Source organism: Cucurbita pepo, chromosome 1 (genome assembly GCF_057944985.1).
Source record: "Cucurbita pepo subsp. pepo isolate OVF chromosome 1, ASM5794498v1, whole genome shotgun sequence".
NCBI lineage: Eukaryota > Viridiplantae > Streptophyta > Magnoliopsida > Cucurbitales > Cucurbitaceae > Cucurbita > Cucurbita pepo.
In genome coordinates this window covers 15,913,934-15,929,825 of record NC_141798.1, presented here as the reverse complement: position 1 = coordinate 15,929,825, position 15,892 = coordinate 15,913,934, and the positions used below count along the sequence as shown (strand labels likewise).

Here is a 15,892-nt window from a genome sequence, read left to right as displayed (position 1 = left end):
ATGGCGTCTGGTACAACCATTGAAGTAGCTTTTGCATTGTTTATTTATATCACGGTCTTCTTCCATGACATCCAACCCATGTGGGGGATTTTTGCCAAGTAACATACAATGATTTCATCTTCCTTTTTTGAGACCTTTAACAACTCCTTGTTTGGCGTGCCTTTTCCAATATTTAACATTCTAACCTTTGTTGTTTAGGTTCGTTTCTAAATGGCTTCTTAATTCTATTTCTTAATCTCTTTAGTGCTCCCCAAATTTACTGTTCCATAATGTGCCTTTTCCCTGAATTTTAACCCAAACCACTACTTCTAGGCCTCATTTTTTCTTTCCTCCATTAAAAACTCACTCTCTTTAACGTCTACAATATTTTTTCCAACCTTTAATGTTACATTCCCTTTCATTGTCCTTCCCATCCAACTTTGCAATAACATCATGCTTTCTGTTGGAATCCCTTTCATTGTCCTTCCCATCCAACTTTGCGATAACGTCAATGTTTCTATTGGAATGGGAGTTTCATTTAAGCAGTTTTGTTGGAATCCCTTTCATTGTCCTCCCCTTCCGCGACGTCATGCTTTCTGTTGGGAGTTTCATTTAAGCAGCATTAGATTTTTAATTATTTAAAGTACAATCATCCTAGATTTTTGCTAACTTTAAAGTTGCTACCATTTTCTTATCAGGTAAAAACAAACATTTAAAATATCTTCTTAAAATAATGTCATATGTTTCAAAAAAGATCTTTAAAACAAGATAAACCAAACATTAAATAAATATTAAAATTGATAACCCTATACTAACCTAAGGTCTAAGAATTTAAATAAAACTATATTGCGAGCTATGGTCTTTATTTTGCAAACACATGCACCTTATGATTAGGGACCTATCTTTAAAACCATCAAAGAGGTAGCCTCGTCAAACAAAATTGGATGTGTAATACTTCTCTACACATGGTAGCCTCGTCCAAACAAAATTGGATGTGTAATACTTCTCTACACATGACTCACACATGTGAGTGTGAGCCTATCAGGCGGTTTGCACCCCCTGGGCCCATCATGTAATACTTCTCTACACATGACCCACACGTGTGAGTGTGAGCCTATCCGGCAGTTTGCACCCCCCCCCCCTTGCCCATGATGATGATGACCATGCAAGGCATGATGATTATGATCATCATCATAGTATACACGTTCGTACTCATCATCATAAATGGAGAAGTAACCCGATGTAAATAAACACATAATATGCCTGAAGTACCTGTAGTTTTCATCTTCAATTATTCTTATGACAGAACCCTATACATCATTCACATATTACCTAACATGCAATAGTCTTCACACATCCATCATCATTAACATCGTTTAGGGTTGTGTCTAAAAAATTCATCATAATACAACATGACATTTCGTACTTGCACATCATTTTAACATGATATATTATCATATTGAGTTATATCGTTGCATCTCATGTAAACATGTCATCATGTCATCATACATCGTCGTCATCATATCATCATTATATTATCATATCATCGTATCATCATATCATCATCATAATATAGCATCACATCATACTAATTCACATCATCATGACATCATAATTTGCACAAAAATATGTTTTTAATTCAAAAAAATATTATATGTTTGTTTGTCTCATTGTGTGAGCATGTAGGAGTGGTTATCGGGCATGACTGACTAAATTATTAAAATGAAAATTGCATATGTTTTAATTCGAAAACGAAAACACTCATATATTTTTGTTTCTCTCATTATTGGCCCAGAAATCCGGTGGTTTTGACTGAAGAGGTTTTGACTGAGGAGGTTCGAATACTGCCGCCACAATTTTTATTTTCTCCCCGGAGTGATTATCATATATGACTAGAAATCATTTGATCTTTAGCCCTATTCGAACGTTCATGATTTTTAATTTTGATGTTGTTTTTATTCACTAAATTGTTAAATTGAAAATTTAAAAGTTTTTTTTTTTTTTTTTTTTTTTTTTTTTTTTTTTTTTTTTTTTTTGTAATTTACTGAGTTTGCTGGAGTGGCTAAATTATTAAAAATAATATTATATTTTTGTTTCTCTCATTTAGCGGAATGTTTTAAAATTTTGTATAAAAAATATATTTTAAAATTAAAAATAATATTCCATTTTGGTTTGTCTCAAGATGGGCATGACGTAGTAGTTATCGAGCTGACTAGAAATCTAACATATATTTTAAAATTAAAAATAATATTATTCGCGTGCTGTCCTAGTTAACTGTCATTAGAAAGTCGAAGGTAGGAATATCACACTCACGATTTTAGATTGTCTTTATTCACTAAATTATTAAAATAATTTTTTTTGTTTCTCTCATCCACCAGCCGTGTGAGTAGTTACATGTGGTTTTTGTATGAGGTATTACTAGAAATCACGTGGTTTTTATTCACTAAGTTATTAAAATAAAAATTTGCATACAAATATGCCTTAAATTTAAAATAACAAATTCGAAAGCTGCTCTTATAATTTTTAATTTTAAGATTGTTTTTATTCACTAAATTATTAAAAAAATAATATTATATTTTTGTTTGGGCGTGATAGAGTGATTATTGGACATGACTATAAAATTATATTTTTGATAGTACTAGAAATCATGTCAATTTTATTTGTTTGAGGTGTCAGAGTGGTGATCAGACCTGTCTAGAAATTTAGGCAATTTTTAACAAAACAAAAATATTTTTAATTTAAAAATGATATTATATTTTTAATTTAAGATGTTTTATTCGTTATTAAAATGAAAATTTTAATTTAAAAATGATATTATATTTTTAATTTAAGATGTTTTATTCGTTATTAAAATGAAAATTTGCACCTCTTAAATATTATTTTTATTTCTCTGGTAGATATTTTTAATTTAAAAATGATATTATATTTTAATTTAAGATGTTTTATTCCTTATTAAAATGAAAATTTACACCTCTTACATTTTAAAATAATATTATATTTTTATTTCTATGCACGTGGTTATATATCATGACTTAGAAATGACCTTCACCATTTTTAGTTTAAGGTTACTCTTATTCACTAAATTATTAAATTGAAAATATGCTAAAAAATTATGTTTTAAGTTTAAAAATAATATTATATTTTTATTTCTCCCCAGGTGGGCTTGACATGGTGAGTTATCGGTCATGAGTAGAAATGCTCTACATGCAGGTCTAATTCTTCCACCTTTTATGAAAATTTTGTGTAGTTGTTATCGAAAATCACGTGTGTTTTGTATGCATGTGACTGACTGTTCACGATTTTAGATTGTTTTTATTCCCTAACTTATTTAAATGAAAATTTGCACAAAAATATAGTTTAAATTTTTGCTTTTCTGTTGGAGTGCCTGACTATAAATCATGTCAGCCTCAACCGGACAAGTTCGAATACTGCTTTTTTAATCCTCTATCGTATATATTAGAAAATTTAATAATTTTAAATAATAAATCAATTTGTTTTGAGTTTGAATGAAAGATTAACTGATTAAATTTAAAAGTATGCATAATATTTTAATAAATTCAATATAATTAAGAATTTGTTTTTTTTTTCTTTTTATAAAATAAAAATGTTTTTGCATCTCACATTAATCTAATCTTTGAACATGTTTACAAAGATATTTAGTCTGCAAACTTTACCGCTAATTAGACAGTAGTTTTCTATTTGTTTTTAAATAGTAGAGCTGATTTGTTTTTTGATTTTGTTTGTTTGTTATTCTGTTTAGTAAGGCAAGAGCCGTAGTTATCCTTCAACAAAGACAATCAGTTCCCGTTATTTGGTATCAAAGGTAGTTAGAACCGGTAAGAAGAAAGAAGAAATACACAAATTGATTGAGTGTTTGAGACGAAAAACACTGAACAAATGACAAGTGATTCAGGAAGGACCGGAAACAAGAAAGAAAAAATACACAAATTGAGTGTTTGAGACGAAAAGCACTGAACAAATGGCAAGTGATTCAGGAAGCTTTACTGCACCATGTGTTCCTAAACTCGATGGAGACTACGAGCATTGGAGTTTGGTCATAGAAAATCTCTTGTGTTCCAACGAATATTGGAGTGCTATTCAGTCTAGTTTCGAGGAACCAAAAGGAAACGAAGCACTAAGTGCAGCCCAGCAAAAGGCAATCAATGAAACAAGGCTCAAAGATTTCAAAGCAAAGAATTATCTCTCTCAATCCATTGATAAGAGTATTCTGAAAACTATCATTCAAAAGATACTTACAAGCAATTGTGGGATTCAATCAAACTCAAGTATCAAGGAAATGCTAGAGTGAAACGAGCCCAGTTACAACAACTTTGCAGAACATTCGAAACTTTAGAGATGAAAGCAGGAGAAGGTGTTTCTGAGTATTTTACAAGAGTTATATCTTCTACTAATGACATGAGGAATTGCGGAGAGATATGTCAAATGTCAAAATTGTTGAGAAAATACTTCGAAGTCTCACCGATAAATTAAACTTCGTAGTATGCTCAATTGAAGAATCCAAGGACATTGACCAATTAATAGTCGATGAATTACAGACATCTTTGCTTGTACATGAACAAAAGGTGATTGATAAGAGGAGTGAAGAGCAGGTTCTGTAGGTGGAGAATGTACCAAGGTATGGACAAGGAAGAGGCAGAGGGAAATTTCAGAGAGGAAGAGGTTACTTTAGAGGACGGGGAGAGGTAGATCTTTTGTGAACTGGTCGGCCATCAACTACTTTCGATGCGGAAAGCAAGGACATTACCAATTTGAATGTCCGAGCTTAGAAAAAGAAGCGGTTAATTATGCTGAATTTGAGGAGGAGGAAGAACTACTATTGATGGTGTACACAAAGAAAAAGAAAGTTGAAAAAGAAGACATTTGGTTTCTCGATTTCGGGTGCTCAAATCATACGGCAGGGGACAAAACATGGTTCGTTGAGCTTGACAAAAGTTTCAAACACACTGTCAGGTTGAAATAGCTCAAAATTGGCCGTTGAAGGGAGAGGCAGTGTCAAATTCGAAGTTGAAGGTATCACACAAACCGTGACAAATGTCTACTATGTCTCCTATCTCACCAACAATTTGCTAAGCATAGGGCAGCTACAAAAGTAGTGGTTGGTGATCTTAATCAAAGAAGAAATCTGCAGAATCTATCATCAACAAAGGGGCCTCATAATGAACACACAAATGACGACGAATCTCATGTTCTCAGTTCATGCAAAGATGAAGCCATTGGTTGACAAATGTTTGAAAATAGACGAGGAAGACTTGGAGGCTATGTGGCACAAGAGGTATGGGCATTTGAATAGTAAATCTATTCAAATCATGCAACAAAAACAAATGGAGGAAGGATTACCCAAATTAAAGGAAACGGTCAAAGTTTGCATAGTTTGCAATGTTGGGAAGAAGGACAAAAATTTCTAAAGAAAAGCAAATGGAGAGCATCAAACAAACTGTAATTGACTCATGGAGATCTTTGTGTACCCACCACTTCAGCCTCTCACAGTGGTTAAAGGTTGTGTACTTGCTGGTACTTGTAGATGATTTTTCTTGCCAGACATGGATTTATTTTCTTGCAGATAAATTAGAAGCTTTTGAAACATTCAAAAACTTAAAAAATCTTGTTAAAAAGGAAGCAAAAACAGCCATACGTGGACTCAGAACTGACTGGGAAGGAGAATTTACGTCAAATGAATTCAACAAGTTCTGCAAAGATAAACGGGATCAAGCGACAACTAACAGCTGCTTACACTCCCCAGCAAAACGGAGTTGCAGAAAGAAGGAACCAGATCATTATGAACATTGTACAGTGTCTTTTATCTAAGAAAGAGATGCTGAAGAAGTGTTGGCCGGAAGCAGCTAGATGGACAGCTCATGTTCTGAATCGCAGTTACACAAAGGCAATCAAGGACATGGTTCCTGAGGAGAAGTGGTGTGGCATAAAACCAAATGTGGAATACTTCAGAGTATTTTGTTCAATTGCACATGTCCATATTCCCGAACAGAAGAGAACCAAACTTGATGATCGAAGTCTCAAATGCGTCTTACTTCGAGTTAGTGATGAATCTAAGGCCTATCGCTTGTATGATCCAGCAACAAAGAAGATAATTGTTAGCAGGGATGTCATATTTGAAGAAGGTGCAAAATGGGACTGGAATTCAAGTACAAAAAATGTAGAGCAGGATGTGTTGGCTTGGGAAGATGATGATAATATTGCTGTAGAAGAATCGGAAGGAGGAGAGACTGATGGAGAAAGAGATTCAAATGAAGAAGCAAATGACAGGTTAGAAGAAATTCAAGAAATGGATGAATCTTCCCCAGAGTTGCCACAACAAACAAGACAAAGGAGAGAGCCAGTTTGGATGCGCGATTATGAAGCAGGTGAACACCTATTTGAAGAAGAAGAAGTCGAGGAGGGGTTTGCTTTTCACATCTCCAATGATGATCCTGTGAACTTTGAAGAAGTAGTAAAGGAAAAGAAGTGGCAGGAGTATGAAGCTTGAAATTCAAGCTATTGAAAGAAATCAGATATGGGAGCTTGTGACATTGCCGCATCAAGCAAAGAAAATCGATGTCGAGTGGGTCTTTAAGACGAAACTGAATGAAGAAGGCAAAGTAGACAAATGTAAAGCGAGACTCGTCGCTAAGGGATACTCGCAGAAGGCTGGAGTAGATTACAATGAAGTTTATGCACCAGTAGCTCGATGGGATACAATCAAAATTCTGGTGGTAGTAGCAGCTCAACGTGGATGGTGCATCTATCAACTTGACGTCAAAAGTGCTTTTCTACGGCGAATTGAACGAGGAGGTATATGTTGATCAGCCTGAAGGTTTTGTCAAAAAGGGTTGAACAAGATTTATCGACTGAGGAAAGCTCTCTACGGCCTGAAACAAGCACCGAGGGCTTGGTTCAGCAAAATCGAGAGCTATTTTAAGAAGGAAGGATTTGAGAAAAGTAATTATGATCACACCTTGTTCTTGAAGAGAATTGGAAAAAAATTGTTGTTGGTTTGCCTGTACGTTGATGATTTGATTTACACCGGAGATGATGAGAATATATGCATATGTTTCAAGTTATCAATGCAACAAGAGTTTGAGATGACAGACTTAGGGAAAATGAAGTTCTTCCTTGGAGTTGAAGTTTATCAAAACGAAGGAGGAATTCATTTGTGCCAAAAGAAGTACGCTAAGGAAGTATTGGAAAGGTTCAATATGTCGAATTGTAATGTTGTAAAGAATCCGATAGTCCCTGGCACCTTCTTGTCAAAGTCAGACAGCAAAAGTGTTGATGCAACATTGTAAAAACAACTAGTAGGATGCTTAATGTACCTTATCGTAACTCGTCCTGACTTAATGTTTGTGGTTTGCTTGATTTCTCGTTGTATGGCTGATCCCAAAGAAGAGCATATGCTGATTGCTAAAAGGGTACTAAGATATTTAAAAGGCACATTAAATGTTGGAGTTTATTACAAATGGAGTAAGGATGTAAATCTTTTGGGATACACAGACAGTAATTATGCACGAGATATTGACGACAGGAAGAACACTTCAGGCTATGTTTTGTTTATAAATGCAGCAGCAATATGTTGGAGTTCAAGGAAGCAGGGAATTATCACACCATCATCTACAAAAACTGAATATGTAGCTGCCACTACAAGTTCATGCCATGATTTTTGACTTAAGGGAATTCTGAAGGAGCTAGGTGTTCTAAGCAGCGAGTGCATCGATATCATGTGTGACAGTAGTTCAGCAATCAAATTGTCTAAGAACCCAGTTATGCATCGAATGACAAAACATATTGATGTCAGGTATCATTACTTGTGTAATTTGTCAACTAATGGGACTGTGAGGTTAGTATTTTGCAGAACTGAAGATCAAGTGGCAAATATAATGACTAAACTAATTAAGCCAGATCAATTTGTAAAATTCAGAGGCATGCTTGGAGTTCGACAACTTGAGTAAACTGATGCTGTTTCAGCATACTTCAGTGGGAGGAATTTTTTAGTGTTTCTCACTTAGTCTACAACATTATAGCTCATTAATAGACAACAATTATCTATTTGTTTTGAAATAGCTAATTTGTAAGAGTTTGATTTGTTTTTTTTTATTGGGCTGGTTTATTATTCTGTCTTTTAAAGCTTTATCAAAGTGGTAGTTATCCTTCCCAAAGACTATCGGTTCCCTTTAATTTATTTGACTTTTAATGTTTAATATATATAAGAAAGGTAAATTAACAATATAATTATTTTTCAGTTTTTAGTTTTTAGTTTTTAGTTTTTGTTCACCAAGTTGGTGGATGTGAGTGGTTATTGGACATGACTAGAAATGTGTTTTTTATCACCTAAGTTTGAATCTGCCATAATTTAAGAAATAACTCCTTAAGAAACAACTCCTAATATCAATAAGATACTAAAAGAACGAATCAATGAGAATAAAACTTAATAATAAACTAAAAAACTACCAGCGTTAGATGGAATAGTCGAGGCGAGAGCATGGAAGCCTTCGAGCACAACCTTGTATTTCTTAGCACTTATGTTTTTATGAGTTCAATTGTATTTCTTAGAACTTATGCTCTTAATTGAGTCCTTATTGTGCTTTAGTTGATTTAACTACTCTTTGATTTTCATTAGATGCATGCACGTTTTAAATTTTTTTAAATTATTGTGTATTTTAAAAATATTTCACGTCAATTAGTGACGGTCTGTGACTCGATTCTCTCGAAAAACAGGCTAGAACATATTGGTAGGGCCTGTGAATTGTTTTTAGACAGAGTCTTTTCTTTATTAGCTGGTCACGACTAAATTAGTAAAATGAGGATGAATAGTTCAACTTACATAACTAAATATATTAACAAGTGTTAGAAATTTAATCATGAGTTTGGATAAATGTTATAAGTTTTATTTTTTAATATACTTATTTTGTACATGTTGACGAAAATATTATTAGATTTTTGTTAAATTTAGTGAACGCATACAAATTTATTTAATAGTTGATTTGGTGTAATATTACAGAATTTGTTTAATTAAAATGAAAATTTGTATAAATTAATACATCTCAAAAAATTAAAATAATTTCATAATTATAACTTTTTGGATGATAGGTTTTTTTTTTAATGAAAGTATAAATATTAAAATAAATTAAAATAGTTCTTAAAAAAAAATTAATGATATGAATTATATACGTTAACATTTTCTTGAAAATTAAGAGAACAAAACATTTTATCTCTTCTTTCCAGATTTAAATTTTCAACCCAACAATTTTATACTATTATATTTAGGAATTGGTGTGACATTCTTTCTAAAATAAAAAAAATAATACTTGAGTACTTATTATATAATTATAAATTTTAAGCTTTTATGTTAAACTTTATTTTTTATATAGAATTTTAGAGAACAAAAACTATCAAACACTTATCTACTTCTTATTCAAATAAAAATAAACAAACAAAAAAAAAAAGTAATTATCAAACATAGTTTTTTTTTTCTATTAAAAATGAGAAATGATAAATAAAAAATAACTTAATAATCATAGAAAAATTAAAATTTTATTGTCTAAAATTACCAATAATTTTGAGAAAGTTATTTTTTATTTATTTTTTCAGTATATTACACTTATAGGAAACAAGTTTTGTTTCTTTTTCTTTTTTTCTCTAATCTTATACAACGAATCCAATATTAAAATAATCATATAAAAAATCGCTTTTCATAAATTAATTATAAATAAATCAGAATAAAACTATTATTTAAAAAACAATTCTCAAGTAGCCTCTAAAATTATATTAACAAAGTAATAATAGAAAGACTAAATTATTATAAACTAAAATTTAGAAATTAATTTAATTAAAATAAAGAAGGCATTTGAATTTTTTATATTCAAAATATAATGAAAAGAAATTTCGAAAAATAAAATTGGCAATGAAATCAAACATGTGTAGCAGCACATGGAGAATCCCAAACCGCAACTCTCTTCCATTCCACCGCCGACACGCTGTTCTCTGGTGTTGCTGGCAAATACGCAAAGCAACGGCAGTGAGCAGTGGTTGGGTAATAGGTGAAGTGGGAGAGGAAGATGGATTGAGTGACGAGTGTATATCCGAGTTTATCGTTAATGAGTATCAGGATTTGCCGTGGGCGCATTAACATTTGGGGAAGCTCTGTGAAACTGGGGAGATTGTGAAATCTTAATCTGGGACCTATAATTTTAAGCTGCGGACAGGTAGGGGAAGGCCCCCAGTCGTGACACAACGCCGGATGATTTCAGTGTCACACACATTGTCGCCCTCCAACCATTTGATTGTAGAAGATGGAGCACGTCTCAATTATTAAATGTAATTTTTTTTAATTAATTTGTTGAACTTTTTTTAAATTTGTTGAACTTTTTTTAAAATAATAAAAAGTAGAATTATAATCGAATCTAAAAAGAAAAAGGGAATATGGACTAAATATGGAAATTAAAAAAAAAAAAAAAAATTGAAAAGAAATAAAATAAAATTAAAATTACGGCTGCCGTGTGTGTTACCATATAAACCACTCTCCCTGCTCTCCTTCTACGAAAACCCGAGTCCTCTGTCTGGATCATCCATGGGGAATTACATTTCTTGCGCCTTGGCAACGCCGTTGATCAAGAATTCCAAGGCCGTGAGGGTCGTCCTTCCGAGCGGTGAGGTCCGGCAGTTCCGGGAACCGGTGAAGGCGGCGGAACTCATGCTCGAATGTCACGGTTACTTTCTCTCCAGCGCTCTGTCTCTCCACATCGCTCGTAGATTCTCCGCTCTCAGCGCCGACGAGGATCTGGAGTTCGGAAACGTCTACCTGATGTTCCCGATGAAGAGAGTTAACTCCGTCGTCACGGCGGCGGATTTAGTCCCGTTCTTCATGGCAGCAAACTCTGCGGCCAGGCGGATTTCAACCAATAAGGTTAGGGTTTTGGCAGAGCATCGGAATGACGAATCGATTCAATCGGAAGCGGAATCAAGGGCGAGAATAAGCGATGGAAATGATGGACCGAGATTGAGTTTGGAAGGAATGGAGGGATTTCCAATGCATCGATTTTCGGTTTGCCGTTCCAGGAAGCCATTGTTGGAGACCATCAATGAAGAGCAGATCAGGTCAAGTTAAGAAGATTTCTGAAAATTGAAATGAAATTCTATTCAGATTCCGACTTCAATTTTTGGATTCTGATCTCGAATTTTGAAGAAGATGATGAAAATTTTGGCGGGGGATTCAGAAAATCTGTTCATGTCAATGTTCATTGTTTGCGAATTTGTGCGCCGACGAAGACCATGCTCATGTATTAATTGGATGGAACGGCGTCGTATTCCCCCTCCTTTTTCCAACACTATTGCAGCCTTTCTTATTTATTTTACCTAAAATTGAAATAAGCTTTTGAAACTAAATTTCAAATTTATTTCTATTGTAATAATAATAATAATAAATGGTAATTTTTTTTTATTAATTTTTTAAAAATCTTAATTATGTAGATGTTAAATTAATAACAAAATTCAAGTTTATAAAAGTCGAATAAAATTAACCAATGTATTTTGATAAAAATGTAACTAATGAATTTTATTAATGCAGAGTAGTTGGTAAGTACATATAAAGAATAAAGAATAAAGAATTAATACATTTTTATTAAAGAGTTACTTATAGTATTGAATTTTACTATTCTTATATATGTCGGTTCCACGTCGTTATCCCATAATGTGACAACTATTGAAAATGGGTGAAGTTCTAAGTCATTGTGTTATTAAAGACTTTTTTTTTTGGTATAATTTAAGGTAGAAGTATTAAGTTCATAATGGAAAATAATAAAAACAAAATCTGGAAAATGGATCTTGGCGACCGGCACCAACCGACAAGAGGTAATTAAAACTCGGCAGAGTTCTTCATGGTTTCTTCGGAACCTTGTCGAGCTACTCACAACCACCATCTATTTCATCTTTAATTCGTTATCTTGTCGGATTTCAATCGGGAAAATATAATAGTTAAGTCACCGGTAGTTGTTTTCTCCAGTTTTTTCTTTCAGATTTTCCCTGGGAGGTTTTTAAAATGTATTTTTTAGGAAAAGATTTTCACACACTTCTAAAAAAAAATGTTTCATTCTCCTCCCCAATCGATGTGGGATCTTATAATCCCATTCCCTCCGGGGCCCAATGTCCTTGCTGATACTTCTTCCCTTCTCCAATCAATGTGGGACACCCCAATCCACTCCATTCGGGGCCTAGCGTCCTTACTAGTACACCGCCTCGTGTCCACCCCCTTCGGGATTTAGCCTCCTCCTCATTGACATATTGCCTAGACTTTGATACCAGAAAGGGGCCTAGGAGGTGTGTGAACCGACTGGTGGGTCCATACTCGTAAATGTGAGCCGTGTGTAGAATAGTAAATACATATCCAATTACCCGCTTAGGATAGTTTCCAAAGGAAATATGGATTTAAAGGATAGATCTCATTCATGATTGTATGTGTTTGTTTCTAACCTTAATAGCGGAGTCACTTACTGAGTCAAGCCACGTGCTACTTTTATTTTCAAAGTAAAGGCAAGGATCTCATGTATGGTTGACAGTGACATTGCAATTCAGGAGACCATGACACATACATATGGTAGTTTGCATTTAATTTCATAAACTATATGTTAGTATAGAGCTAGGTTGTACTTAATTTCGTAGACTATAAGTTAGTATAGGACATTTATGTTTTATTTTACTTTGTTATTTTAATTTCTATTAAAGTGTTTTAAGGACCTTTTAGTAAATATATAAGTTCATGACAGTATTTCTATGATAAAATTTAAAAGGTTATTTCCAGATAAAAGGATTATGCAATACCTTTAGGATAAGTAGAAATCTTAAGTCGTTACCTTTGATATCAGAACTCTAGATTATATATTATATAGACTAGCCTACGAGGTAGGCTTGACATGTTTCATGGTCCAACCGTCGATGCCCCATCATTATCAGGTGTATCATGCATAAGATAAGAAAAAGAAATGTTTTGATCGCATTTATTATGATTGCTTTCTAGTACTTCACATGTTTTTTATCCCAATTACTATGATTGCTTTCTACTATTACACCCTAATTATAATACGGTTGTAGCATGATGGTTGATCTAGTTTCATGTTGATATGTTTGCTATATTGTATGCTTATGATGTAGTTTATGTTAGCAAGTTGGATTAAGTAAAAGTTATGTGTTAGTTTTTAGAACCATGCCACCCAGATGACCATGAGGAATGAGACGACCCCTTGTTAAAGGAAGAGGAAGAGGTGGGAGTAAAGATTGCCCACCTCGTGAAGGTTCAGTGACTAGGACAGACGCAGCTGCGCCACTACAAGTTGTGTCACCTCAAGCAACGTCACCTCCAACCGCACCAACTGCTGGAATAGATCCTACTACAACCTTGATGTGGGAATCATTCCATGCCATAATGACTAGGACAGACGCAGGCTATGGTGGCCACTCAGTAAGCCAATAGCTCACAATCTACTAGAGGAGCGAGATATTTATGAGACTTTAAGCAGTATGACTCATGCACATTCAGTGGAACCACGAGAGACCCAGCTCAAATGTGGTTATCGTCAGTGGAGACGATATTTCTCTCAATGGAATGCTTAGATGATCAGAAAGTGTCATGTGCGTCATTCATGCTGATGAAGAATGCAAATTTATGGTGGACGGATAACAGGGAAATTCTCTGCCTTGATAGGAGTTTTATAGCATGAACCCGGTTCAAGGAGGCATTCCTAAAGCAGTACTATCCAAAGGTAGCCCGACTCAAGAAGCAGTAGTTCACCCACCTAACACAGGGTGGACGTTTGGAACAGGCATATTTAAATTTTTGAGATGGAAAAAAAATATCAAGAAATCATATTTAAATCTTAAATGGCAAAGCCAACTGAATCGTGAATAATCATAAATAAAAAATAACATAGTAAAGAAAATTCGAATTGGATTTGATGGAGGAAGAACCTCAATGAACACAGTGAATAAGATCTAATACATGGGACGAACCGAATAAGGCAAATGATGATTTTTGGCAAGGGAACAGACCCAGTGACGAGATAGACAATAACCATCTAAGAGAAAGAGGTCATTTTTACTCAAAAAAAAAAAAAAAAAAAAAAAAAAAAAGAAATAACAAAACAAAGATTTCCTTATTTAATGTGATTATTTCTGGTATGGAATGAGTCAATCATCTACTTTGATATCTTATTGAACAAAAATGACCTCCATTGGTCAAGAATTTCGATTTTTGGGAAGTATCATAATCATCCAATACGAACTACCATCCTTCCCATTTAACTATTTCTGGACAATAAGAAGAATATTAGTAAATGTAACCGAGAGAGAGAAAAGATGTGTTAATTTACTAATTGAAAGAAATTTTTGAATGAGGCGAGGGACAACCAAGACATCTAAGTGAATATTTGGGATAGGAGGAAGAGTACAGTGTGGGTAATGGGGAGGGAGACACCATTTCCTACTATAACATAGTTTATACCCGTGTAATTGTTAGACTTATCCAAAATAGATGGAACAAAGCTCCCAAGTCCAAAAATCAATTAAGCATGACTAGACATCATGTGAGATTTGCCCACGTACGTTGAAAATATAGCTCACAATTCTTAGGTTGCTCTTATTCACTAAATTATTAAAATTAAAAATATGTTTTAACAAAAAAAATATATGCTTTAAATTAAAAAATCATATTATATTTTTGTTTCTCTTATTTAGTGGGCGTGTGTCGGAGTAGTTATTCGGCATGACTATAAATCCGGTCGGCTTTGAATTATGTGGGTTTTGTGAGGGTCCGTTGAATACTATTCCTCAAATTTTTAATTTTCAGTTGCTTTGCTTCATTAAATTATTAAAATTAAATATAATAATAATATTATATTTTTGTTTCTATCATTTGATGTGCGTGTCAGAGTTGTCATGAGGGTTCTCCTTAAGTGGGCGTGACTGAGTTGTTATCGGCCAGGACTAGAAATCATGTGGGCAAATTTTTGTTTATTTATTTAGTGGGTGTGTCGTAGTGGTTATCGGGCACGACTAGAAATCATGTGGGCTTTGCTCGAGATAGGATAATTCTGCCGCTCACGATTTTTACTTAAAAAAATATTATATTTTTGTTTCTCTCATTTAGTGGGCTTGTTGGAGCTCGGGTAGGACTAGAAATCACGTGGGCTTTTCCTAAGGCAGGATAATTTTGTCGCTCACGATTTTTACTTAAACAATATTATATTTTTGTTTCTCCCATTTGGTGGGCTTATTTTTGTTTCTCTTTTAGGGACGAGTCAGAGTTGTTATCGGCACGACTAGAAATCATGTGGTTTTGCCCGAGCTAGGATAATTATGGTGCTCAGTATTTTTAGGTTGTTTTTATTCACTCAATTATTAAAATGAAAATTTGCACAAAAATATGTGAATTCATCCTCAGTTGGAAGAGAGGTGGTCCACGACCCTGACTCAAGTGGGTTCATCCTTGGTTGGAAGAGTTGGTGTGGAAATAAGAAGGATCTTGTTTGTTGTCGAAGGAAGCAACGTGACTTCCATGGGTGCAACCATAGTTAGTGCGTAGGAATGCTGCAAGACTGGAATTAGAAGACTCAAGGTAGAGCTGGAACAACTCAAAACTTTAGGTTTTGAGCTAAATTTGCAAAACAGGAGAGAGGGTGAGAGCCATTTGAGTAGCAGAAAAGGTTGAAAAATTGGTGTCTAGTTCACGGAAGAACTAGTGCACTTTATCAATATCCTCGACAAATCTGCCAATGGCATGAAGTTGGTCACATATTGTTTTGAAGGTACAGGCATACTCAACAACAAGTTTGGTGCCACGTTTCATCAGCTGCAAGTCATCCTTGAGTCTTAGTTCACAGGCTTTCGAATGATGGCTAAACGTAGTCTTCAA

General features: G+C 34.0%; 1 protein-coding gene across 1 annotated transcript; it reads left to right on the top strand.

Moving 5' to 3' along the window:
* The first annotated feature begins 10,501 nt into the window (after window positions 1-10,501).
* On the top strand, window positions 10,502-11,429 carry LOC111785436 (uncharacterized). Its single transcript, XM_023665824.2, has one exon. The coding sequence runs from the start codon at window positions 10,562-10,564 to the stop codon at window positions 11,096-11,098; it is 537 nt and encodes a 178-aa protein (XP_023521592.2). The 5' UTR covers window positions 10,502-10,561; the 3' UTR covers window positions 11,099-11,429.
* Window positions 11,430-15,892: the final 4,463 nt, after the last annotated feature.